This window comes from Chroicocephalus ridibundus, chromosome 2 (genome assembly GCF_963924245.1).
Source record: "Chroicocephalus ridibundus chromosome 2, bChrRid1.1, whole genome shotgun sequence".
Lineage (NCBI taxonomy): Eukaryota > Metazoa > Chordata > Aves > Charadriiformes > Laridae > Chroicocephalus > Chroicocephalus ridibundus.
The window spans coordinates 24,014,042-24,041,331 of NC_086285.1; the positions used below are offsets into that span (position 1 = coordinate 24,014,042).

The 27,290-nt window shown below is 41.4% G+C and overlaps 3 protein-coding genes across 4 annotated transcripts in view; 2 read left to right on the forward strand and 1 right to left on the reverse strand.

Annotated features, from left to right (window-relative positions):
• NMT2 (N-myristoyltransferase 2) overlaps nucleotides 1-9,617 on the forward strand; it is a 31,584-nt gene extending 21,967 nt beyond the window's left edge. For both annotated transcript variants that reach the window (XM_063324760.1, XM_063324761.1), the window contains exons 9-12: nucleotides 2,820-2,990; nucleotides 4,784-4,951; nucleotides 9,026-9,163; nucleotides 9,366-9,617. In XM_063324760.1, coding sequence (XP_063180830.1) covers nucleotides 2,820-2,990; nucleotides 4,784-4,951; nucleotides 9,026-9,163; nucleotides 9,366-9,386 — 498 coding nt within the window. In that variant the 3' untranslated portion in view covers nucleotides 9,387-9,617. The remainder of the gene's footprint in view (nucleotides 1-2,819; nucleotides 2,991-4,783; nucleotides 4,952-9,025; nucleotides 9,164-9,365) is intronic.
• A 1,120-nt stretch (nucleotides 9,618-10,737) lies between these two features.
• On the reverse strand, nucleotides 10,738-17,929 carry RPP38 (ribonuclease P/MRP subunit p38). The gene is made up of 2 exons (XM_063324762.1): nucleotides 17,805-17,929; nucleotides 10,738-14,964 (listed from the first exon to the last, which is right to left on the reverse strand). Exon 2 carries the CDS (start codon nucleotides 14,931-14,933, stop codon nucleotides 14,082-14,084), a length of 852 nt encoding a protein of 283 aa, XP_063180832.1. The 5' UTR covers nucleotides 14,934-14,964; nucleotides 17,805-17,929; the 3' UTR covers nucleotides 10,738-14,081.
• Nucleotides 17,930-19,027: 1,098 nt separating this feature from the next.
• ACBD7 (acyl-CoA binding domain containing 7) lies at nucleotides 19,028-27,280 on the forward strand. The gene is made up of 5 exons (XM_063324763.1): nucleotides 19,028-19,182; nucleotides 19,282-19,507; nucleotides 26,614-26,731; nucleotides 26,841-26,903; nucleotides 26,991-27,280. Exons 2-5 carry the CDS (start codon nucleotides 19,496-19,498, stop codon nucleotides 27,062-27,064), a joined length of 267 nt encoding a protein of 88 aa, XP_063180833.1. The 5' UTR covers nucleotides 19,028-19,182; nucleotides 19,282-19,495; the 3' UTR covers nucleotides 27,065-27,280.
• The last annotated feature ends 10 nt before the right edge of the window (nucleotides 27,281-27,290 follow it).

Below are 27,290 nucleotides of genomic sequence, written 5' to 3' on the forward strand. Positions count from 1 at the left end.
CGTATCAGTAAACCTTTTTTTATTTACACAAACCCTCCCTTTTGGTTAAAAAAAATCCTTTTTTTACCTTACCCGTAGTACTTCGTAATGATTTATCTGACTTGAGAGAATTGTGTCTGTTGGTTTTATTTAGCTTGATGCTGTGGGCTCTCTTGCTACTTATATATTTGAGTGAACACTAAGCACTCCTTAGTATAAAGCACGTGCCATGGCGTGATCCGAACTCCTGCTGCTGTCGGAGAGACTCGTTTCCTGTGCTGCCTGCATGCTACCCGTGCCTGCACATGCAGGTTCTCCCTTGCGTGCAGGGCAGCAGTTTTCAGAGCTTAAGAATTAATAACCAAATTAATTAGGTTTTAATCTTGATGAGCTAAATATAGCTTTCATCAAATCTTGAAGATATTTTTTTATAGTCTAAAAAAGTGCAGTAGACAATTTCAAATATAGGTTTTGGTGGCAACTCTAGTGCTGTTTCTCATGGAAACAACACAGGAAAAGAGTAGTTTAAAGAATAAGGATCTTACTTACAGTACAGTACAGAGAATCATTAGAAACAACAGCAGTTGTACCTTGATCATCTTCCTTTGTTGTAAAACCCGAGTTTCAACAGAAAAATAAATTATAGAAAACAGAGCATACATCATATCTCGCTCATAAAATATAGCTAAGGCAAACATACTGTACAGAGGTGTGCAGACAGAAAATAGGGGCTTTTAAAACTAAGTGATGTAGAAGTCCATATGCCTCAGCTGTTGGTTTATTTTTAGATTAGACTTGGGAGCTTCTCCTATGGAAAATTAAGATTCAATCTTTATGCTAATGTTTTCTCTTTAGATATTGTGCTTTGGGTTTTATTGGAGGTTTTTTTTTTCCTAATAAAGGGTTTAAATGCTGTTGAGGATCCTCAGTTTCAGGTTGTTATCACAAACAGTACTGTCACACAGATTGGTTCATTCAAGCCACACCGTCCTGTCGCTCAGCACCAAACATTGTTTCTTGCATTCTAACCTCTTTTCTTAGAGTCCTTGGAATGACATTGCCACTGGGAGCTCATCTCCCTTTAAGAGGTATTAATCATTCTTAATCACTTGAACAGTCTGAATTAAAAAGGTTTTCAGAAATAATAAATACTGTAATTAATAAATACCACCCTCACTGAAGGCTGTGCTTGTGCATGTACCTGTAGATATAAAAAATAGAGGGCGGTTGTTTTTTTTTTTTTTCCTAAGTGTTCAATCTCTTGAGCAAGGAGTTTTCTGAAAGAGGTAAATTTTTGCTGTGTTTAGAATAAGGACAGAACACTTGTATCTCTGTATGTTTTTCCCTGACTGGTTGAGATTCTGAGCCAGGATACTCACATGAATATATGCCCATTGCAGCTTGATGTATGGAACAGAGAAACAAATTTTAGCCCCATTCTGTACACTTTCCCTTACTTCTGGGGATGCAAATAATAATTTACCGGTGGCCATTCTGAGCGCTGCTGGGGGATAAAGATGTTCCAGCCCAGCTGCTTTTCCTCCCATCCTGCTCCAGTGTATGGCTTTCGAAGAGGGACCGAAGGTTTGGAGGGAGCTGAAATTAACTTTTCGTGTTGTACTTCATAAGGAGGTTATGAATGAAATACGGCATAGGAAGCATCGTGTTGATGAGTCAGGTGAATACCCCTGTGAATCCAGGGCATTTAAAAATCTAGATGACGTGCTGTTGTGTAGGCAAACCGTAGTCCCAGGCTGCTCAGGAAAGCAGGAAGACTGAAATGTAATACACACGCCACAGCCGTGGCAAAACGTGCCTCCATTTTTCATCTGCCTGCTGACTCCTAGAGTATGGGAATAAATACCTCCCCCAGAATAACTCCTTTTGAGCAGAGCATAATCAGCTACACTAATTTCAGGCTTCCAGTAATCAAGTCTCTACCTGGCTGCTCTTGCAATTGACTTTGCTATGATTAATGTGATATGTGCCCAAATATGTATCTCAGACAGATGAAGCGGGATAAATGAGCTCTGAAGAGAACAAGCCTTAGCCTTCTTAAAAGGAAATACTCAGGAAAGCTAACAAAAGCTGGAGAGAAAACTTTAATCACCTTTACTTGTTTAAACATTAGTTGCATAGTACTAGAAAGCAATTTTTTCCTCTTCTGATGTTTAAAGTCAAATAACTAACTTTTTGTTATAGTACTGTAGTGGTTTAATTTCAGGCAGCTGTAAGTTATGAGAAGCTTTCTTGTTAACAGAACAACAGTTGTGCCTGTATAGAAAGTTGAGTTAGCAAGGGAGTCTGCAAGTGTTAAGAACAGGTGGAATTTATTTTTTAAATATTTCTAATTAAACTTTATCAGCTGACTTTGGTTTATAACTTGACTGTAATTTTCTTAAGTTTGAATTGCAAGTGTTCTTGTGTTCAGATTAACTTCTGATATGCAAGTTGCTTTATTTTTTGTTTCTGTGTCTGGGCCCTAGGTAGTTTCAAAGAAGATCAGAAATACTGACCTAAAAAAACCCCAAACAATAATACAAAATGCGTAAAGTCTAGGCTGTTGGCAATGGTATCTCTTTCTCTGGAGAAATGAAGTTGTTTCAATAATGAAATATAAAGATTGAAGTGCCCCAGACAGTCTCAGTAATTAGAAGAGAGGGAATTCTGATTGAGAGCCGTTTGTGAAATAGCATAATGAATTAGGTGGCTGGGTAAAGTAGGCTAATAATGAATGCTTTATAGCAAGTGGAGTGACTCTGCAACCTACTTTCAGCCTTTGCTGCGTATGCAGTTTTCCTTTCATATCTTAACATTTATTTTTCTTTTGTTACAATAAGGCCACAAAGACTTCAGGTTTGAGACCAATGGAACAAAAGGATACTAAAGCAGTACAAGAATTAATCAACACTTACTTGAAACAGTTTAATCTTGCTCCTGTGATGGACGAAGAAGAGGTAGCCCACTGGTTCCTGCCTCGGGATCACATTATTGACACTTACGTAGTAGAGGTAAAACATGTCCTAATTACTTCATGAATGTCTATGTGAATGCTACTTACAAAAGATCACATCAGCTTCAAATTTTTGAAATGCGGATAGTATGAAAATGTGTGCTATAGGTGGAATTTGACATCATGATTCCAAGCTTTGTTCTTGGTATAGCATTGTGTTAGTAAGAAAATGTTTGGTTGTGATAAACTGCAGTGCTCTTATAACAGGATATTTTAAAGAAGAATTTTGAAATATCAAAATATCACAGTGTTCCCACACTGCAACCTGAATGTGTGCAGGAGTCTCAGCTGAATTAGTGCAGCTGGAGATGAGAGGTCTGGCTCATCGGTTGTCATTGTCCAAGCTTAGCTTCCTACTTACTTTGCAGTGGGTCTAATGCTCATTGGGCTCTTCTGTGGTTTATTGTCCCTCCTTCTTTCTCCCCCCTGCATTGGTTTTTAGCTTTGCTGGTGAGTTGAAGCCTACACAAGAGTCCAGAAGCACCAGGATCAGCATGAGAGTGCCACCGACAGTGCCATTTTACCTGAACAGCGCGGTCTTTACTAGCTTGTCTTACACTGTCTCTTGAACTAGTTTTTCACTATACAAAACGCAGGTTTGTTAGTGCTTAAAATCTTTTAAGACCTGTGTGACCTGGAGAAGTTAGTGTCAGATTTTTAAGTCATCTTTGTAATGTGCAGAGCTAAAACCTTAAAATACTCTGCATAATTCCTGAATTAATATTTTCATCAGCCTTACTGAATGTAGTGAGTGACTTGATAGCTTTTCTGTTATTTGTTGTTAGTTTACTACAGAATCTGTACCTGCTCTAAGACAATAGCTTTTTTACATGTGATGGGTTCAACTCTTTTACTTTTTACTGTAGAAGTACTATCAATTTAAGGATCATTGTGATGTCTTTCATTGAGCTCAAAATAGTGGGCACCAGTCATTCAAAATTAAAGCAAACAAGCAAGAAGCCTTTATGTGTCTCCTTTGCCTTATCTTCTTTGGGATATCAGGAGACCCAATCGGAATAGGAGGAGTGAAAATCTGGGTAGTTTTTTGTGCTCAGCATGTCAGTCATAACCCATGTAATAATTATTTCCCATTTCCTACTGATCTACACTCTTGAAGATGGTTAAACTTCATTAGGTGCGTGAAATACTGAGAAAGTTTATGTAGGATACTTTAGATTTCTTTACAAGTACCTTTTTTGATGACTACTGGTCTTAGCAGAACTTAAATGTGATTTAGCACTGTTGTGTAGCAAATGGATTGTGCTTCTTGCTTAATAATCACTATAGCTGATTTGAATATGCTTTGTGTACCAGCAGTTTTGTGGTTTTTTCTGGTTTTAGAAAGTTGAAAAAATTATTCCTCAATGTGAGCTTTGTCAGATTTAAAAATACTCTTTTAAAAAAACGTTCAATTGGGAAAAAACTTCTATGCTTTTTTTGGAAGTGTACTCTGTTAGCTTTGTTTATAGCAGGCTAAGTTTAAGAAACAAATTGAAATGCTTTGGCAATTGATTGTCAAAATGTTATTGGTGTAATAGACTAAAAAAACCTAAATGTTTGTTTCCTTTTCTGAAGTGACCATTTTGGGCTTCAGTGTCGCTTTGATGTATAGATACATCCTTGGCAAGAATTCAGTTTCTTGAAATCTTAGCCAAGGTTACCTGTTATACTGCAATACTTGCGGTGTGCAAAACAGTGCTGCATTTATTATTTAGTCTCTATAGAACTGCCATGTTAGCCTAAATAATAACTGAGCAGTCACTTCTTAATTAATTGACTTTTTTTTTTTAGGGCTCAAATGGTATTTTAACAGACTTCCTGAGTTTCTACACATTACCTTCAACAGTGATGCACCATCCTGTTCATAAAAGTCTCAAAGCTGCCTATTCCTTTTACAATATTCATACAGAGACCCCCCTCTTGGACTTAATGAATGATGCGCTCATTATAGCTAAATTGGTAAGTTGTGTGGGTTGGTTTTTTTTCTGCTTCTTTCAAAAAAGGATTCTTGGAGTGGTGACAAGGTAAGAACTGGCAGCAATCTATCCATGCTGTTGCATTCTGTTTTCTTTTACTGTCTAGAGCACAGAGTACAGTTGATGATATATACTATCTATCTATCTGTCTATCTATCTATAAATGTAAAACACTATGCTTGTTTTTCCTTTTTTACTTGGAGTGATGCTAGGGAATTACAAATTCATGAAGATCAAGTGTTTGCAATAGCTTGAGCTGTGTAAACATCCAAGAGCAGACCGATGACCATATTCACTAAGTACTAGCAGGATGGAAAGTATCACTAAAATAGTTTCCCTTGGGGATGAGTGAATAAGTTCTATTAAATACATTTTGTTTGTTTGTTTAAACTATTTTTGATTTCTATAAAATGTGGAAGTTTATTTGTGGAAGCTTTATCGTTTTATCTTGTTACTAATTGCTGCCTGTAAAGCTCTGTAGATGTTGTCCTGTTGTAGCTTTTAAGCACCTTCACGCATGGAATTACACTGATAGATGGTTTAGGTGAATGGAAGGGAAGAGACTATAAATGAAGTTTTTAAACATAAGAATTGTAAGAGTTTAGTGCTCTCTGATGAAAAACCAATGCTCAGCCCTTAATCATCAGGGTTTTGTGGGAGTGCAGTGCAAACACCCATGGCAGTGTAGTTTGTGGTACGGAGATGTGCAGGTGATGCACATCCCACCACTCTGAATGAATTCTCAGAGACCTGTTTAGCCCTTCAGGGTCATCCAGTCCATGGTATCCATTCTAGCAACCATTCCCAACACACTGCAGAGCACAGGCATGTTTTCTGCTGCTTATGCTTGAAGCTTGCCCTTCCCAGCAGAACTGTTGCTGCCGCACTGCTTGTGGTATTACACCTACTAGATGAGTGCTCAGTGCAAGCAAATGTTAGCTGTGCTCCAGCCACCGTGTTCGGAGCCATCTACGCTGCATGTGGCACAGGGATTTCTATGTTGATCCTGTATGAAGCCAGTGATGGTCTGCAAAGGCTGTATCTGTTGAGACTTCAGGCTACATGAAAGCAGCCACGTAGTCTTCAACTTGCGTGTCTCAGCCGTGTTCCTGCAGCACTGCAGCTGGGCTGATACCTGTGACTGGAACTGCTTGCTGAGGCTTCTTGAGCTATGAGCAGTATTGAGTTGAAGAACTATTTGGCAAGGAAAACTCCCGGATAGTGATGGGGAATATAGAACCCCATTATTCAGGCTCCAAAATAATACCAAAGGAAGTTCAGAGACAGCCTTTGAAAGGTATTAAGATAAATGAAGATACAGGAAGGTAGCTAGTATAATTTTCAGAAGTGGTTACGACCCTCAGAAGTGGTACTACTTATTCTTAAAAGTCAAAGTGGAAAAAGGAATAAACATCGGCCTCTGTTTGAAGGGTGGCATAGGGAGCTGAGTGGCTGGCCATTCACCAGGCCATGGATGGAGCAGGAAAGAAAGCAGTTACGTGTCTAACTGCAAGGCTTTGCACCTTCCCCTGTCTGCATTTCTCTCTGAATGTGACATGCGATTCTTTTATTTTAAATGGATCATCATATAATTAGAATACTGGGTTTTACATGTTTGTGGATTTCTAAAGTAACTGATGGGCCTGTCTGCATCATTAGATGCCTAATTACATTTGCAGATCTGGCACTTGGCCTTGTAGATGGGGAGAGGTGAGTCAAGGGAGGAGTAATGATAAGTGCACTCCTGTTCACCGCTTTTTGTTTACAAACGTACTGGATCTGGCTGGGATGGAGTTAACTTTCTTCCTAGCAGCCCATATGGTGCTGTGCTTTGTATTTGTGACTAAACCAGGGATGAAAACACACCAGTGCTTTTGCAGTTGCTGAAAGGTGCTTGCACAGCCTCAGGGCTTTCTCTCTCAGTCCCAGTGAGTAGGCTGAGGGCGAGCAAGAAGTTGGGAGGGGACACAGCCAGGACAGCTGACCCCATCTGACCAAAGGGACATTCCATACCATATGATGACGTGCTCTGCAATTTGCTTGTGCATGCAGCTATTCCTCTCTCTATTAAACGGTCATTATTTCAATTCACAAGTCATCTTGCCTTCTTTCTATTTTCTCCCCATCCCATGGGAGAGGAGTGAGCAAAAGGCTGGGCGGGTGTTTGGCTCTTGGCTGGGTACAACCCACCACAGTCCCTTCTGTACTTTTACTCCCAAAAAATGCGTTTTGGAGGTACGACTTCAACTCAGCCAATTGCTTTCAGGGTTTGCATGTCAGTTTAATGTTGTCAGTTTAAGTTTTATCTTCATACCACAGTATATAAAATTAGGGTAGAACTAAGTCTAGTAAAATCTTGGCAATTATAGGACAAAATGGCTGACCTTGAAAGCAAAACCCAAAATTTGGAGTTACACACTTAGGTTCCATACATTCTGCATGGAGAGAGTGAGATTTTGCAGCAGGACAATCTCCCCCAAACGCTGCGTATTTTATTGTTGGAGCTGACACTAAGTTTCTAGATCTAGAACAGGAGAGAGCTTATGAACAGGGAAGAAGCTCACTTCTGAGTCTGCTCTAATGGTCTGGCAGAGCTGTGGAGCAGCTATCTTTGACGAGGAACTTTTTTTTACCTCTCAGAAGATATTAACCTGAACCTAATCTGCTGACGTTTAGATTCTGAATTAAAACTACATCTGTAGACTTTATCATTTACTTGAATTTTGAGTGCTTAATTACAGGACTTCATTAGTGTGTCTGTACCTACAGTGTGTGTCTCTATTCTCCCCTGCTTCCCTTCCTGCCTTCTGAAACTTCTGTTATTGTCTATTACTAACTTGGAGTATTTAAAAATGTACTTCTTTAGATGCCAGGTGCCAAATCATTGCCACCTTATTTGTCTTGTTTCTGTGTGTTTTTCACAGCAAATTTAACTTAGCATAGCTTCATCTGCACACAGAATGATCTTTGTGTAAGATAGTGGGGAACCTTATGAAACTCGCTGTCTGTGCTTTTTCACTTTCTTTTAAGTAGTCCTAAACTGATGGAGACCTTAAAAAGCTCTTTTTCTTCAGCCCCCTTTTTGCCTAATATGGCATGCTTATTTAAAAGAAAAAAAAAATACATCCAGTTTTTATACTGAGTAAAGAACGTTCCTTACCATCTTCTTGAGCTTAAGTGACAACATTATTGTTTTGTAACTTATTTTTATCTTAGAGTCTAGAAAGTCCTGCTAGCACACTGCCTTTGTGCTGTTAAGACTTCAAGATCTTAGGTCAAGACTGCCTTTGCGGTTAATTGCAAATAAATGGACTTCTATATCCAGACCCCCAAGCAAAGTCAGCTATTCATACATGACGATTGTCACTGCGCCGACTTAACTGACCTTGGTTTTATGTTGCTTGTTAAGTGAGTTGGGATTTGATGAGTATGTTTGTGTTGCTGCACAAAACCCTGAGGCTAATTCAGCTGTGTGGCTCTTCTGAGAGCAGAATGGCTCTTTGAGTGGTGAATTTGGGAGGCTGATGGAGTTGGTAGAGGGCGCGTGAACATGGGAGGGAAGGTAACACGTGAGAGTGTGGAGTTCTATAGACAATGGCATTTCAGAAAAGGACTAAATCACAAAAATACAGTGTTTATCATTAACAGAATGATAACGAGCTGAAAAACACCATAAGCTGTATTTATGCAGCTTTAGCTGGAATAGGTGATGTGTGTCAAAACACTGTATGTGACTGTAAAAAACGCATCTCTATAAGGATAAAATAATGGATAATGCTTTAGGGACTCCTCAGACCTTTAGCCCTGAAAGTGGCTTTGAAATTCCTACATTTTTAGAGGTAATCTTCAAGCAAAGTTGTGCTTTATACTTCACTTTGTATTGGGAAAATTTCTTTGTGTGTGTACCTAATTAAAAGGCAAGATTTATTCCCTTGTCTTTTTTTCCTCTTAATTAGCCTGGACTCTTGGATATTGTATGCCACTGTGTAAAGTATCATTTGTGCGTCATTTGAAACTTTAAAAAGTAAAATTTAAAAAAATGTTTTGCTGTTGCCAGAAAGGATTTGATGTGTTCAATGCACTAGACTTAATGGAAAACAAAACATTCCTGGAAAAACTCAAGTTTGGGATTGGAGATGGAAATTTGCAGTATTATTTGTACAACTGGAGGTGTCCTGGCATGGAATCCGAAAAGGTAAGGGAGAAAAAAAAGATCTTCTGAATTCTGTTAGCTGTAATGCTTCATTAATCTACACTGGCCAAAATGGGCAGAACTTTTAGAATACCTTTTTTAATTAGTCATATTTAAGATCCATAATTGAGGTGCAGAAAACTAATGATGCCAAGATTTATTGCCATACTTGAACTAAAATATTATGTTTTTATCCTTCCTTTAGGTTGGTCTTGTATTACAATGAGGACATTTATGTTTCTAGAACTCTGAAGTCATCGTTTGAGTTAATTTGATCTCCATAACTCTTGGAACGGTATTGTTCAAGAGGAGTAAAAGCACAACGTCAGTGATACTGAAATAGTCCATTAAACCTGAACAATGAAGACATCCATACGTGACCAAATTTTCAGATAGCTCAGAAGGTCCGTGAAACTCTTTTATTGTCCATGAAAAGAATAAAAGCACATTCATTTAAGTTTCAAAGCTTAGCTTGCACCTTGATGAGAAGAAGGTATTTTTTTTCCACTCTGTAGAAAAGACTGTTTTGTACAAACTGAACTTCAGTGGTGGATTAGGGTACAAAAATATTTGCTATTATGTGGATGAACTGCTGCATTTCTATTTATTAAGTGGTGGTGTATGTTTGTCAGTGTAACAGAATGAAGGATACAAACTTGAGTATCTTTGCTTATTTACTTCACATGGATATCATCATTTGGGGGAAAATCATGAAGTATGATACCTTTGTAGCTCTATGAAAGTCCTGGATGTTTTTGTAACTGGAGCAGTATGACAATGTACTGGTTTAACTAGTGCATTTGTTTCTCCATAAGCAACGCTGCCAAATCAATAAAAATACGGATTTGTACTTTGATCTTCAATAGATCAGTGGATTGATTTAACAGTATCGCACTGTTCAGTGCAGGTGTTATCTATGTTGCCGGAATGATAATACATTACTGTACTTAATTTACAGTTGTGGCACAAAACCTTAGTTTTTCCTCAGTAGAATAACATCAGCCTGTGTGTAAAACTAAGAATTTTAGTAGTGCTATCAGGATATTTATAGTTTGAATGTTTTCAACGCTTCTGCGAAATTGCACATATTCCTTTGTCTACTTTGATTTCCTATGAAGTCTGTAATTCTAATGAAAAGTATCTTGTGTAAATACGTATTCATAAATTGTTCCTGGTAGTGTTTTTATCCTGACTTTGGAACAAGAGGTTTTGCTATATATGTGGCTGGTAAGCAAAAGAGAAATGCTCTACCCTCAGTCCTTGGAAGTCTCTGTACTGCGCTTCCTGAAATGTAAGAGGGCTGATCTTTGTTATTGGGGGGAGCTGTTTTAATTCCCTCCTGAATGCTCGGCAACCAGAGCGGCTTCTGAAGCACTTTATATGCATTCCAGCATAGCGTTGTAGCTAGATGTGATAGCAGTTCTTTCAGCTCACGGATGCTGCAGTAACGTGAGCACCGAGAAAATCTGCAGTAAGAAACTGTTACAGCTGAAAGTGCCAAATTGTGGTAGTGAAGCCTCTGTGCTGTGAGCATCTTTTGAATGTGACTTGAATATCTCATGAAATGCAAATGTCTAAACTTTCCTTCTAAACATGCCTGTAATTTTGACAGCAGATTTTGCTGAAAGTTGAATTCTGTACCTGAAAACATCAATTTAGATGAAGATAAATTTGTCTGTTCTTCATAACTGATAGCCCTACCCACCTCCTTATAGCAGCGGGGTTTTTCTTTCTTCCCACTCCTCCTCCAGTGTGTGAAGGGTTTGTGGTTTGGTTTCTTTTTCCTTTGAATTGTGGTGAGGGGATTCTGCCCAAGAGACAGTGGTAAATACTTTCCTTTATTGCCTTATAGCTCTGTGATTAAAGCATTCGATCGACCTCCTTCAGACAAAGGAAGGGATTGAATGTGGTTTGTCTGACCCTTGGGTCTGCACCAGCTTGGGACCTCATGAATTTAAAAAGGCTTCAAAGGAGATCTTGCAGACATCTAATGGTGGAGTTGGGCTTTACAACTTTGGCCACTCTGAGACCTGTCTGCTCATTGCGGTCATAGGAGATGGTGCCAAGGGACCTTTCACTCCCCGTGCGAGGCCTGAAAATGTAATCGATGGTAGTGATAACCTGAGATAACAAGAAGGATTTAATTTCAATTCCATCAAAGACTTAAATTCTTAACTCCCAAAAGGCAGAAAGCTGCCTTCATGGTTGGGCATTTGTGTTGGAGCCCCCTGGGATGAGGAAGTTGACCAAGGGGCTCATTGTGTTCTGCTTTGGCTCTAAAGGCAGAGCGTCATCAGTCCTTACCCAGCTGCTGCCTAACATGAGGTGGGACAGCAGGACCTAGCTCTGTCCTCATGGCTAAGGTACCTCTTTGCTAAGAAATGATCACGGCCCAGCTCTCCGTAATCCAGATGGGTGGCCTTGAATGCTAGGTGAATGATGGGCTCATGTTCTCTGCCTTCCCTCCCCTCACAAAAATGCAAGTGGAAGAAATGGTGGGCAGGCATTTTCTTTTCTCCTCCCTTCTCCAAAATCAGAAGGCAAATCCTCCAGTACTATTGTTTGGAAAAGCGTTGAGGCCACAATGGGACCAAATAGACTAGGCAGAAGACAGACTTGAACATGGATTTCCTGCAGCCTGGCTTTCTGCTCTAATCTTGGGGTAATTGCGCATGAAGGGACAAGTGTGGCCACTCTCGTACTGGGGAAACAGTGCCATTTGCTTCTGAATCTGAGGGGTAAACATCTCTGTCTTGTTTTCTGGATCATGCTGCATGTTAACTGAGGGGAAAAAGGGCAGAGTGGCTTCCTGTAGAAGCTGTGCACACTGTACCTGAGACAGAAAACTTACCAGGACAGAGAGCATGAGGGAAGCGGGCATCTGAGCCCGAGTGTTGGGGCAGTTCCTGGAAAGTTCTGTTCTTGAGCCCATGTGTGTTGCCTAACAGCCGTGTAATCCAACACAGTCTCTTCTCTTGAGTGCTGAAACCTTCTGGCTAGCTGTGCTCTTCACCTCAAGTACTTCGCTGAAGTATTACAGCTTCAAGAAGATGTGAATCTCGAAGGTGTCCCAGCCTCCACCCATGCAATAGGACAGTTTGTCGCTTCCTAAACAGGTACTTAACAAAAGGGTATTATCTCTGTGTGTGCCACTGTCAGCAGCTTAACAGGAGAGGCTCCTCTGTTGTTTCCTGAGTTGAACCTGTCTGTGCAATAGGCTTTGTTGTGGTTTGAGCTATGAGCAGCTACCAGGTAAGACTCCTCATAAACCTAATAAATGGTTTCACGAAGATCGGCAAACTTCAGGCTTACGCCACCACCTTTCCCACCAGTCTTTTGAAACATCTGCTGTAAATTCTTTCCCAGAGTAACTGCTTATCTGTGGAGGGGACACAAATCCCCGAAGACAGCTATAGACCTGGGCAGGCAGGAAGGTGCTTGAAAGGTGATTGCTGTGCTTGTGTTCTTTACCGAAAGCTAATCCTCATGCTCTGTTTAAAGGCTAAGATTTAAATGTTACAGATAGCCAGCATGGGAATTAAATACACTAGTTCTAGCATGCCTTCAAAGCTTTATGCATCCAAAAAGCCAAAGCAAAGGATATGCATGAAGGACTACAAAGCAAGGCAAAAAAACCCTCACCTCTTCTTGCCACCCTCAGTCAGGGAGGGCAGAATTTTTGGCATTAAATGTCTTAAGTGTTTTTTAAACTTCAGGGAGCATCATAACTACAGAATCATTGCTACTGCCTCGCTTCATAGTTGGTATCATGAACTAAGGTCACTTCTAAATAAACTGAAAATACAGATTAGCCATCTCATGGCACTGGAAGTCTGGATTAGCAAATTTCTAAAAACTACAATGTGTAAATTCCATCTTTAACTGAGTTACTCTGTTGTTCCTTAAAGTATTTTACGCTTTCTTCTACAGTACTGTACTGACTTTTGCTTAAAATATAGAGCACGAAGTAAATTCCTAGGCTGTTGGATTTGGTTGTCTGAATTGCAGCACTATTCCCTTTCCTTCCTACAACGCAACTCTCTCATTAGGAAACTACTTGTAGTCCTCAGTAAAACTAAAAGAAACTCAAAAGTTACATGGTATGTTTTCAGTCTTGTAATGGTCATCTACTGTCATCTACTTTATATACTACAGTACATGGCTTATCTCAGTTACCTAGGAAATAATTTCAGACCCCATTTAGAAATCAAATTGAGTTTAGGTTCGGTTACGTCTTCTCATGGGATGCGCATTAATAGTTTCCACACAGAAGTCTTTTTTCCAAAATGTAGCAGTAGAAATTTGGTTTGTTTTGTATCTAAATAGTTTTTCCTTCAGCATAGCAGCCGTCAAGGTATTAGGTGGAACCCAAGTCTGCGTACATTCTTGACCAAAACAAGTTTATTGTTCAGCAAAGCAAACCATGAAAGTTTAAAAGGGAAGCGCCTGTGCTGTTACCACTGTTTACTTGAAAGAAGCCTTGAACCAGCTTTAAAGAGAGTTATGCTGGCATGGACCTTTGTTTAAATAAACTTTCACTTTTGCTATTGATTTGTTTGAATAATTATACTTAATTCAAAGCTATTTTGCTTGAAGCATGTTCATCTGTATAGAAATACAAAGTTTGTTTAATGCTTTGTGTTAATTCCCAAGATGTACTTACTGTGTCTTAAATGATTTCAGCATATTCGTTACCAACTATAACTGTGATCTCCAACTGCAAATGAAATTTCTATCCCAGGTAAAGACTCACATCCAAGTTTGAGCAATATTCTTTTATTAAAGGAGAAAGTACCTCAACTGAATGCAACATAAAGTTCACCTTGTACACTGTAAAGCCTAACAAAATAGCTCAGTTCGAGCTATACTCCATACTGCATTTAAAAAGTCAGTTTAGCATGAAAAACCAAACTAAAATCAGTTATGCAGAAAAAGCTTTTTTCTTTTTGCGAGGTGGTTTCTTTATCTTATTTGGATTTGGAACAAGTTTCTTGATTTTCAAAGGCTGCAAAATTACATTTGAAAGATCGAACTGACTGCTTTCCCTACGCTTCCGCTTCTGGCTTGTGAGCTCATCCCCCAGCGCCTCTGCGAGCTGCTCAGGTTCCTGACTTTCTGAAGAATCTGCATGTGCATGAGCCACAGATTCTTCAGGTCTATACTGAAACCATGGCACTTCCAAGGCTGGTATCTTCGGAATTATTGCTTCTACTGCTTCAGTGAATTTGTCAGACTGCTTTTTAAAGCCTAGCGCTAAAGCAGATGTTAAGCCAAGAAGTGGCGCAACTGTTTCACTGAGACGGGGAACTTGGCCTGCCGGTGTGGCTCGACTTGCGCTCAGCTGAATAAGATGCGATGTGATCATGGCAGGTTTCGCAGACTTGCACACCAGCAAGAGAAGTAGTTCATTTTTTTCCAATGCTTTTGTAACTTCATTAACTCCAATAGCAAGCTGTCTTCTGATACTTATGTCAGTCCATCCTGTTTTTTGTCGATGGCCTTCTGTTTCCTCTTCTTTCGGGAGTTCATTGGTGCTAGCATCACACTTTATTTCCATTTGGTTTTTTGTAAGGGAATGTTTTTTCTTTCTTGGAGTCTCAATCTTTTTAAGTCCAATATGCTTAATCCTTTCTTCTAAAGTCTGTAGTATAAAATGCATATCTTCTCCATCTATAGTTTTCCACTGAAAAACAAAGGGGTTATCAAGACTCGTTTTTACAGTGATTTTCTTTGCTTTACGAAGTGTTGCTGTCCCTTGTGGAATTACAGACATCCTGAGGTTCCTTTGCGTTTTGCCACCCTAGCTGTGAAGAGAAGAAAGAGGTGAAGTAAACATTGGTTGAAATACTGTACTGTTTGCTGTGGACATCATTACCAGAAGCTTCTCTTGGGAATGCAGAAGAGAAACATCACATCTCAAAAGGATACTGGCAACTATCACCCTCCTCCCATTTGCTCAGTGCTAATCCTTAACAAATCTCCCACAAGCCACAGGCTGTGCTGCCTTTTTTTTTTCTTCCTAAATAAATAAAAAAAAACCCAGCAGACTGGACAGCAAGGTAACACCACTGACCAGAGACCCTTCTAAAACTGAACAAAAGCAGCTGGTGGTATTACAGATTTAAAAACAAAAAAGAACCACAACTTGTACGACCACTCAATTTTAACTGTTGTGCAGCTGCATTGTAGCAGTATTCCTAAGTGTGACACCCCCACCCGCCCCAGAATCACAACTTGAAACAAGCTCCAAGTTCCTGAATTTATTTAGCATTTTTTAAACTTTAAGTTTGCCTTTTACTTCTTTAATCCATGTCTTGTGTTTGTCTGCATTTAGAAGGTATGATAGAAATCCACAGACTCTATAATGCATGCTTTCAGTGAAGGAAGGCAATCCTCTACAGGCCTCCAGGAAGTCCAGAAGGGGTCTTTTACTCATGTGGTACCTAGACCATGCCTTTAGGGATGAGAAAAATGAAACAGGAGCAGAGAAAGGATAATTGTTCTATCTCTGACTGATCTAGTCCAGAGGAACAGTGAAGACATGACGGCAGGCCCGATTACGAGTCCTGGTAACCCAGTCACTCCCCCTAGTCCTGGCTTGGGTCACTATTCACCATCTCCTTGCCCAGCTAGTAATACCTTCATTGCTGCACAGCCAACCTTACAGATTAAGAGGAGCTCAAATCAGGAGAAATATATGACATGACTCCCTCCTGTTTCCTAGTTGCCCAAGCAGGCATATGGATAGCGTTTATGTACGTCGCTGGAGCAGTAGCCTTTAGACATTCACAAAATAACATTTTGCTAGTCCAGTCAGATCTCTGTGTACTGGCAGCAAGCTACCTTGATATAAAAAGAAAAAAAGAAGACAAACTCCATCTTCACTGAAATTCCCCCAAGAATATGTACTGCCATAAAGCAACATCGATCCAGAGGGATTTTCCCTCAGTTAAACCCTCATCTGGGAGCCAGCAAGAGAAACCCATTGAAGGGAGCTGTATCAATGCAACGCGAACTGTGAACCTGTCATCCACAATGAGAGTCAAAACCATGGAAGTAGTTTCCAGAGGGCAGTAAAACTGACTAAATTTCAAAATACAACAAAAAAGCACTGTGTCCTTCTCCCAGAAGAACCTGTGAAATGCCCTGCAGGGCCACCCAGGCGATGGTCCACCCAAGCGATGGTCCACCCAGGCCAGGGAAGCAGAGAAGCGGTTTGGGGAGGGCAGGGTCCCCTGTTCCCCTCTGCTCCCAACACCCGGAGCGGGTGCTTCAGGGATGCGAGATGGACCGAGATCTGCCGACTGGTTTGATTAGCCCTTTATGGAGCTATCGTCCACGCAGGTATCCAATCCCTTTGGCTTACCAGCACACTGGCAACAACCAAAAAAGTGGAAACAAGCAAAGAATGGAAACGACCGCTAGAAATTCTGGGCCCCTCTGTACAGGAGGGACATTGAGGTGCTGGAGCGTGTCCAGAGGAGAGCTACCAGGCTGGTGAGGGCTCTGGAGACCCGGTCATATGAGGAGAGGCTGAGGGAGCTGGGCATGTTTAGCTTGGAGGAGAATGAGGGGAGACCACATTGCCCTCTACGACTACCTGAAAGGAGGTTGGAGAGAGGTGGGTGTTGGCCTCTTCTCCCAGGTGAATAAGGACAGGACCAGAGGAAATGGTCTGAAGTTGCGGCAGGGGAGGTTTAGATTAGATATTAGGAAGAATTACTTTACTGAAAGAGTGGTCAGGCCCTGGAACAGCCTGCCCAGGGAGGTGGTTGAGTCACCATCCCTAGAGGTGTTTAAGAAACGTCTAGATGTGGCACTTCAGGGCATGCTCTGAAGGGCAGATTGTAGGTTGGTTGTTTGGGGGGGGGTTGTTGGTTTTTTTTTGGTGTGTGTATGGTTGGACTTGATCTCAAAGGTCCTTTCCAACCATGAAGATTCTATGATTCTATGAAATCTTATGTGTGACTGAGTTAGAAATGGAAGCTTATGACAGGCTAAAAAAAAAAATAAAATTTTTTGGCTATAATTTTTAAAAGCTTTCAATTAGGGATGCTCTGATGACCTTTTACAGTGGGCATCGAGCAAAGTAAGCAACGGACTTGTGTATGAAAAAAGGAGACAAAACAAGAGAGATTTCACAGTTGAAAGACTGAATTTCTCTTTTTAAAATGGGCACTACTGAGGAGAACGAGCACGCAGGAATAGGAGGAAATACAGCAACGAGGACAAAAAAAAGGACGGACTCGACTCTTCCACCTGGCACCACCGTCACGACCCCCCCCCTCCCCAAGCCGCTTCCTGCGGAAGGAAAAGCGGGAGACGCCGCCCCCCCCTCGGGAGTCCCGCCAAGCGCTTCCCTCCGCGCCCGCCCCCCGCCGGCTCCGGGAAGCGGCGAAGGGCCGCGGGGTGAACGGCCCGATGAACGGCGGCTCCAGCAGAACGCGCGGAAAAGGCACCGGCGGGTCGCTGAGGGCCAGGGCCCCGCCGCCTCCCGCGGCCGCCGGGCCCCTACGCGCCCGCGGAGCCGCTGCGGGCCGGGCCGGGCCCAGGCTGCCGCCGCCGCGGGAGCGGACCGGTCTCCCCCGCCCGACTGCAGAGCCCTGGCCACAACCGCCCCGCTCCCGCCGTCGGCGAGCCCTACCTCCGCCAAGGCCTCCGCCGGACCCCGGGCACGCAGTCGGCCGCAGCGCGTCAGCGCCCAGCGTGGCCCGGCCCCGCTCCGCCCCTCAGCGCTGCCCGGGGCCCGCCTCTGCGCCGGCACGGCCGCCCCCCTCCGGCCGCCCTCAGCCGGTCCTCCCGCTACGGAGCTGGCCCGGCGGAGGGCGGCGAGGGAGGGAGGGCAGCCAGAGGAGTGCCCGTCCGGTCACGGTGTGGAGCGGAGCCAGCAACACCCGTGTCCCTGTCTGCGGGCGGAGAAAGGGCGCGATGGCCTCTGGTGGGAGGCGGCGTGAAACGCCGACGGTAGAAGCCCGTAGCTGGCGGGTCCCGCCGCAGATTTAGGGCTGGCGTTTCCTCACTTTGAATGGTGCCATAAGTTGTTCTGTAGGTGGTAGCAGATCCACTTCGTTGTACTGATGAAATCATGGCCAAGTCAGGTCAACGGGTGCTCTATAGGGACTTCCCAGCAATAGGGGCGTCTCTCACTGCTGTTTTATAGGTGACATACTGGGCACATACATCGTATTCCATGGCTGACAAGATGACAGGTGAGAACTGGTTATGGCCAGTGTTTCCCACAGTCTGCCGTGAACCATTAACAAATCTTCACAAACACGCTCAGTTTCTATGTTCACCTTAGTGCACAATGTGGTCACGCATGGCCTCCTGTACCCTGACAGAGCAGGACTTCCCCCGCCAAAAACTCTGCATCGACGCTTCGTGGTTTTGGAGACAACCTGATGGACTTGGTTTCACTTTTTTAAAAAATATCCTTTTATTTACCGAAATTTACTTGGTGTGTTTTCTCGTTAACTCCTGGCTTAATTTAACCTGGATTTAAGCTGAGGGGAAACACTCTTTTTCCGTGGGTTTATGGATGTTAGTGGATTTAAAAATGCTGAAGCATATAGTATTGTCATTAAATCACGCTCAAGGAATGATGAATATAAATGTATGGAGGCATGAGTATAAATAATTTATGAATTGATAGATAAGTAAGGATATTTTTTTTTTCCTTTAATGGTTACAGTTTTAGGTTAGTTTATCCATTCATTTAATACTGGGGTTTTTTATTCTGTATTTAGTAGACCAAATTAAAAATCAGCATTCTCAAGGTATTTTGTGTATGTAACTGCTTGTGTGTGGTCTCCTCGGGGTGACTCGCATGTTTTTCAGAGCTGCAGCTGGAGGGTGCGAGGTCCCGGGCAGGGCTGGGCAGGGGCAGGGGCTGTAGCGGAAGGAACAGTAGCAGTAAGTGGGCTGACTGCGGTTCAGATCACTGCAGAAATTCCTTTTTCAAACAAACGGCTTGGAAATCTTGTTGTATTTCTGCTCTCAGGCTGGCGGCCTAATCCTCAAGGGTATGGAAATGAGCTCAGGCTTCCTGAAGAAACTAGTGTGGGCTTAATGGCCCCTCCATCCCTTCCCCACCATTCACAGTGGCTCGTTTGTCCCCGCAGGTCCTGAGAGGTGCAGGGGGAGTGAGCCCCCGCGTCCTGCCACGGCGTGGCTTTGCTGCGGCGGGCGAGCTGAGGTCACTCGTAGCCAGCCCATCGCCCTCCGTGGAGCACGTCCCCCGCCGCCGCGCTCGCGCCACAGGAGCCGAGAGGCAGAAGAGCCGCTTTCCCCGCCAGAGAAGGAGCGAGACCGTTCCCTGGGCATCCTCGCAGCATCATGACTCTCCAGGTAAGCGGTTCTGCGTCTGGTGAGACAGAGAGGCGAGGAGAAGAGAGGGAGGGATGCACTGATGCACTGTCCGTCTGCGCAATGCCGTGTCGGAGACAGCAGTATTTCTTCAGCATAAGGATTATTACTGCAAAATCAAGGTTACCTTGCGGCACGGGAAATTTCCCTAAGCCTCTGGAGGTTAAATAATGCATTACTTCTTGCAAGTGGAGAGAGACATGCTGCTTATTTTGAACTATTCATGGGTCATGTAATTTTTTGGAGCCTTACATGTTTCAGCATGCCTGAATTATTATTTTTTTATGTGTGCATCTGAGTTTGCTAGGACTGGATTATGTATTGAAAGGTAGACACATATTTATTTTTTTATGATCTAGCTAGTTACTTGGAGCTATAAAAGGACAAGGGAATCTTCTAACACTGACGCAGTGGTATATGTGTGTTTGGGAAGCATGAGTAATTTTTAAGGGAGTTGTGCGTATTTTTTTAAGGTGCGTGCGTCTTTGGAGTGGTACATTTTGGTGGACTAGTGTTTTGGTAGGAAAGTTTATACTTTCTACCTTCTGGCTAGAGAGGGCTTCCTTCTACCTTCTCTCTGACTATAGATTTAAATAGTTACTGAGGAAATTATCTTCATTGCTGGCTTTTAGCCTCCTACCTTTGTAGCAAACTATGAATATGTCCCTTGTCTTTCCCATGCCCTGATGGATTAGGCTGTTTTTCTTCATTAGGCTTTCTATTATCCGTTTCACTTCAAGATTTGCAAGCCCTTTTATCCTGGTCTCATTATAATGTCTGTTGCAGCTTGGTTAGTGTGCGTGTTTTGCAAAGAGTGAGCAACATAATGCTCTGACCTAGATGCAGGGAGTGTATTGCCAGTAGCTCAGCAATTTTCTTCTGAGCTGCAATTATGTCCAATGGCACAGGGGTTTCATTGTGGTGTTTTACAGCTAAGAGGAAGAATCCTATTTCTTCAGTGGGTCAGAATTGCCAAATCCCAAACATAACACCACCTTTGTTTAATTAGTGATCACTGAAATTATAGTTTGTTTTATTCTGCCTTGAATTCACTCTAGAAAATAAGTTTATTAGCCTGATGATTAAGCAGAAAGAGGTGAGTGCAGCATGATATGCCATTGCTGTACACAGTTATACTTTCACACAAAAATCAGTGGTTGAAATATGACAATATCCTACACATTCTGCATTAGACACTACATAGGTTTTCTATCCACTGTCGCTTTGGTTGACAGCTACCATCCATACCCATAAAAATTCATTGAATCAAGCTGTATGGGAATGAGAACAAAATGAATACAATAATGTTTTCATCAGGGAGGCTGGAAAAGATGTATAAGTTTTGCAAACTGGTAGAATATTCTGCTGTAAATGACGAATTAATTCAAGCTTTTTTCTTTCAAAAAAGGGAGTATATGATAATAGTCTGATGATTTGTGTATTTATCTTTAATGCATGTGTATATGTGTATGTTAATGTCTGTATATATACTTATGCTTCTAATTTGAGGAGTTAAAGGGAATTTTATTGGCATATGATTAAAAGGAAATAATATTTTTATAGGCCACTCCTAAGCATGTTGTGTAAGCAAGCAAATCCTAAGCAACAGTCTGTGCACAATGGTTGGCAAGAGGGAGATGAGGAAAGAAATGTTTAGTATTTAAATTTCATTTCTGTGTATTTCTTGCTGTGTAAGATATGCATTTGCATATTTTTAAAACAGTTATCTTGTGATACTTGCCTATAGAACCAAATAGAATAAAAGTATATGAAGATAAGCAGCTTATTAACTTAATGGTTTCCTTTCTTAATTTATTTTTTTGAGTTATCTTTTGTCTTGTACAAGCCTAACAATGCTTCTAATTCATTCTTACTGTGAAGTTTAGATCAGAATACAATTTAAGGCATGTGGAAGATTTCCACTGACTTGAATGGTCCTTGTACATCAATGCTGGCAGAGGCTCACATGCAGTAGTGGCCACAGTATAAAGATGAAGATAAAACTTATTTAAACTTTTAACTGATTGTGACAACTCAGTTTTGTTTTATTATTGATACCACTTCTTAATCTTACTGTTAACAGAGCATGAATGCTGCTTTTGTTTTTATGTGTATAGATAATACTGAGAGATGTCTGTGAGTCAGTGCTAGGTGTAGTCAAGAATGTCACATTGCTTTTAGGAGTGTCAAAGACGTACAATTCCAGTTTCTTTTGCACACTATTTTTAATTCAGTGATAAGTTAGTTGCATTGCTGATTTTGTTTCCCCTCATTGAGCGCTTCTCCACAATAAATGCTACACATCTATTAAAAATACTGTTCTTAGTGCATATGTGGACATGTGGTTTTGCGGAATTAGACTATAGTTTTGGTACCCGAGTACAAAACTCCTTCGTGTCCTAATGCTGCGGTGCCTGAAGCACTGCGCAGCAGCATGGCATGTCTGGAGTGATTCTGGGGTAAGACGGGACGGAAATTCAGAGCATGTGAATTCCTCTGCAGTACGTGCCGATGTCCTTGCTCCTGCCCTGAGGTAAGCACGAAGTGGACCAGGTGTACTTTCATGGAGGGGTAAGCCGCCTATCTGTCAAGGTATATAGTGAGATAAAAAGTCATATGAACAGTCTCACAAGTGCTGTGAGTTCAGAGTCCTGTTTAGCTTATAGCAAGGTGTCTGTCTGTGCCCGTGCTCCCAGGCAGACGGTGCCCACGCTGTGCCTAAGGCACAGGGCAGCGCACTCGTGCCCCAGAGCCCTCAGTTCTCTCCCTGCGCTGTTGGCGGCTTGCTGGCCTCAAATGTCTGTGTTCACCTTTCTGGTTTTGCTTCTGAAAGCAAAGTGATATTTACTTACTTTCTATGGCCCTTGGCAATTTTTGGTGAAAAATTAAAAATGAGTTTAACATCTGAAGTTGCTGAAGCATTTCAGGTGGTTGGAGGAAATTAAGTACAGTTATACTACAGAAGGAGAAGAAAAGAAAGTACTGCATAATAAGAAAAATAAAAATTGCAAGTCTTTCATGAAAGCAAATATTAATATTACAACTATTAGGAATACCTCATAGTGAGGACTTTATTGTATTGCTTGCAAGAAGCACATATGAACCATGGACTGTGATTAGTAACTAAAGCACTGTTCTTTTCTGTTATGGCCAAAGATACTTCTCTTTTGAACATCTCGGATAAACCAAAGATTGAATGATGCATGATGCAAAATGTTTTTGTTTGCACCTAAGCTAGAAGGTACCAAAGCCATCATTTCTGGAGAAAGAATTGATTTCTCCAATCAAATCTGAGATTAGGATTTTCTTTTTTGGATGGATTTTTCTTCTATGGCATCCAGAACAAGTAGATGTAGAGAATACAGTGTTTTCACAGTAGCCTAACAACTGATCCTAAGGGAAATACTGTTACAACTTGAGCTGTAAATTTCATAAGTCCAGTGAAGTTCTAATGTCAAAGCTTACAGAGTAATTAGCAGAGTTTCCTCGTCCTGTTCTTTACTTAACTGCTGTTCAGCAGATTTAGTATTTAAATAAAAAATTAAAATATCTGAAATACCTGTTTGTAGCCACAGCTATTGCAACCGTGGCAGTTCAGCCTTGGTACAAGGATTTCACAGCAGGAATTCCTTAGGGATCAGATTGTAGTACTGCGTGCATCATGAAAACTGGCCAGCTGACAGATTTCTGAAGTTTTATCATTTACTGATTTGACCTGAAATATAAGGATTTTCATTCTTGTAAAATTACATTCACAACGTGTTTCTATATTTAATTATTTCCTGTTAACACCTGCAATTTAAAGGGGTTTTAGAAGAACAAAAACTAATTGACTTGAACTTTGTGGCAAATACTAGAACTGTGTGTCCTGACCTGTACCTGCAGATACTTTAGCACCGTCAAGACAGCAAAACCATCCATTCATGAAGATACATATCTGGAGTTCTTATGAATAAGTACAGAATCTACGTCGTTATTAATGTCACTATTGCTAATCTAGAACATTAAATCAAACTGATATTATTTTGTTTTGCTAACTTGCCAGAGCACTTTCCTCTTTTTTAAATTGCATAAGCTCCTGCTCCACAGAGCTTATTACTTTAAGATAATTTCAAAATGTTTGTTTTATGGCTGTGAGAAGATACACCCTTGCTTTCAGACTACAAAACGCCACCCTGTACAGGTTAGAAAAGGCCTCACAATATTGACATAACTTTATGAAAAGGTCACTATATATTGTGAAGGTTGAGGACCCCGTGCATGCTATTGAATACCCCTTAACCCTCATACAGTCCTGAAAAGTGTTTGCTATTAAGTGTCGTGTTCTGTTCTTGAGTTTCTTTCCTGTGGTGGGACCCCTCCCATTAATAAGCAAAAGATGATCAGACGTAAGGTAGAGTTATGGAAAGAACAGAGGAAATCCTTAGGCTTAGTTAGTTGGTAACAGCTAGATGCTTTAATGATGCTTGAAGTGGGTTTGGGGAAATTTTTGCTTTTATTATTCAGTTTAAATCCTTAAACTGCTAATATGGCTACTTTTTAAATGGGACCCTCCATGTACTTTCCAAGATTTACTTAAAGCAGTGTCACTATTTGTAGGGTACCATCTGTGAAATTTGTATTTTGTCAGGCTTCTAAGGGGAACAGTTTAGCTGCAAGTCAGAGTGAAGATTTTAGTTTGTGTTTCAAACAGAGCCAATCAGCCCATTCAGATGTTACTTAAACTCTTCGATGAATTGATGACAGAAGACACTTTATGAAATGTTTAACAATTTACTCTTTAACTGAGGTGAGAAAGCTTGTACTCCAGTTTTCTAGCCTTTCAGGAAAACAAATAAACAGATTTAATATTTCTGATATTGAAATTTGTAGAAGAAAATATTTGTATTTTCATTATCCAGAACAAAGAAACAAAAGAGCTTTTGTTGACATACAATCCATTTTTAATTCTATTCCAAGCTAAGTAAATCCAGTTACTTCAATTAAAATAGTTTTCATGATCAGTTTAATTCCTGCTAGAATGCTGATTATTTTTTTAAAGTAAACAATAGAGCACATGGAAACAAAAAAAAAAAAGCTGAGAAGAGATGCTGTAAAGTCATTTCAACATTATTGATTCAGCTTTTATATGTAGTCTGGAGCACATACTTTGGTTTATCTAAATTATGTACAACATATTCTGGGCGTTTTGAGTTTTGGAGAGGAGAGGAAAGAAAAGGGGAAAGAAGAGGAGAAAAGAGAGGAGAGAGGAGAGGAGAGGGAACAGAAAAGGAAAAAACCTGGGTTGAGGTAAAGACAGTTTAATAGAACAATAACAGAAAAAGGAAAATAACAATCATCATCATCATTATCATCATCATCGAATGGTTTGGGTTGGAAGGGACCTTAAAGATCATCTAGTTCCAAGCCCCCTGGCCGTGGGCAGGGACACCTCCCACTAGACCACATTGCTGAAATCCCCACCCAACTGGGTCTTGAACACTTTCAGGGATGGGGCATCCACAGCTTCCCTGGGCAACCTGTTCCAGTGTCTCACCACCCTCACAGTAAAGAATTTCTTCCTAATATTTAATCTAAATCTACCCTCTTTCAGTTAAAAACCATTACTCCTCGTCCCATCACTACGCTCCCTGATAAGGAGTCCCTCCCCAGCTTTCTTGTAGGCCCCCTTTAGGTACTGTAAGGCCACAATAAGGTCTCCCCAGAGCCTTCTATTCTCCAGAATGAACAGCTACGACTCTCTCGGCCTTTATTCATAGAGAAGGTGTTCTGTCCCTCTGATCATTATCTTCGTGGCCCTCCTCTGAAACTGCTCCAACAGGTCCATGTCTTTCTTATGTTGGGGGCTCCAGAGCTGGATGCAGTGCTCCAGAGCTGGATGCAGTACTCCAGGTGAGGTCTCACGAGAGCAGAGCAGAGGGATAGAATCACCTCCCTCGACTGGCTGGCCATGCTTCTTTTGATGCAGCCCAGGATGTGGTTGGCTTTCTGGGGCTGTGAGCACACATTGCCAGCTCATGTCCAGCATCTCATCCACCAGCACCCCCAAGTCCTTCTCGGCAGGGCTGCTCTCAACCCATTCTCCGCCCAGCCTGTACTTGTGTTTGGGATTGCCCCAAGCCAGGTGCAGGACCTTGCACTTGGTCTTGTTGTTGAACTTCATGAGGTTCGCACAGGCCCACTTCTCAAGCCTGTCAAGGTGCCTCTGGATGGCATCCCTTCCCTTTTACCTTAATACCATCCCTTTTACCATAATAATGGTATTTACCATAATAATGGTAAAAGAATGTACAAGGTAAAGTAATATAACACAAGTCACTCTCACCACCCCACCCAGTGAATTGGTTGCCCAGCCCAACCTGAGCCCAGTGAATTGGTTGCCCAGCCCAACCTGAGCAGTGATTGCGGCTAACAACAGCTGTAGCCTTGGGTTGATGTGATTGCGGGATGCATAATGATGAAAGGAGTAAATTTATATTTCACTTTTGTGCTCCACTGTGTTTGAGAGTTGGGTGTTGAAGGTGGTCCTGGCAGTAGCACTGCTCATCTCTGTGAGGTACCTCCGTGCCAATTCTTGGTCACCTACTGCACTGTCAGCAGAGAAGTGGAAATGAGGGGGGAAGTGGGCAGCACCCCCCAGAGGGTGTTCGAGCTCTGCCGTGCAGTCAGGGCCAAAAGGTTTCGGAGATTACTGCTGGGGTGTAAACTTCAATGAACGCCCTTGTACCCCCAGTGCGACTGAAAGACATATACATTACATTTATTGTATAGGCTGCTTGCACGGATATATCTGTAAATATCCTGACACTAGACAGACTGTAATGGTTCCATGTGTTTAGATGTAAAATTGTTGGAAAAAAAAGAGGTTTACTTATTTTAGCAGTACTGACCTATCAGCTAAGTAGGCCTAGTTCCTTTTCTAATAACTTAGGGTTTTATTAAGCTTCTTTCATGGGAATATGCCTAGGCTTACCATAAACCCAAATGAGTAGTAACTGAGAGTATCTAATGATACTAGTGTGTGCTACACTTAATATTTTAAGCCTACCCCTTGAGAGGAAAAGTAACGCTTTCTGTTCTTTCATCAGGATGACTTTGACGGTGCTGCAGAAGATGTAAAAAAATTAAAAACAAGACCAACTGATGAAGAACTGAAGGAACTATACGGATTCTACAAACAGGCTACTGTTGGAGATATTAATATAGGTATTCCTATTCCTATATATACTTTGCATTTACTCCCCTGTCTTGATGAAATTAAGTAAATGTTATGTAAATCTGCATGATAATCAAAGGTATGCATTTATTTTTGCAGAATGTCCAGGAATGCTAGATTTGAAAGGCAAAGCCAAATGGGAAGCTTGGAACCTGAAAAAAGGTGTTACACCAATTAAATTTACATGATGTAGTCATGTTTATAGGACGACAAATGAGGAAAGATAATGACTCCTACTTTCCTTTGCAGGTTTATCGAAGGAGGACGCCATGAATGCCTATATCTCTAAAGCAAAAGCAATGGTAGAAAAATATGGGATCTAGAATATTCAAAATAATTCCCACTAACAACTAACTCTTCAGTAGCTAATGCACTAACTCTGTGGAGAAAAATGCAATACTAACTTCTTATTGTGTAGTCTGACAGTAAAATCTTTTAAGCATAAGCTGTTTGACTGTAAAGGGTATTTACATATATACTCTATTTTTAGATTGTATCTTATTCTAAATAAATTTGAACCTAATAAATTAAGCTTTCTCTAAGAACTGT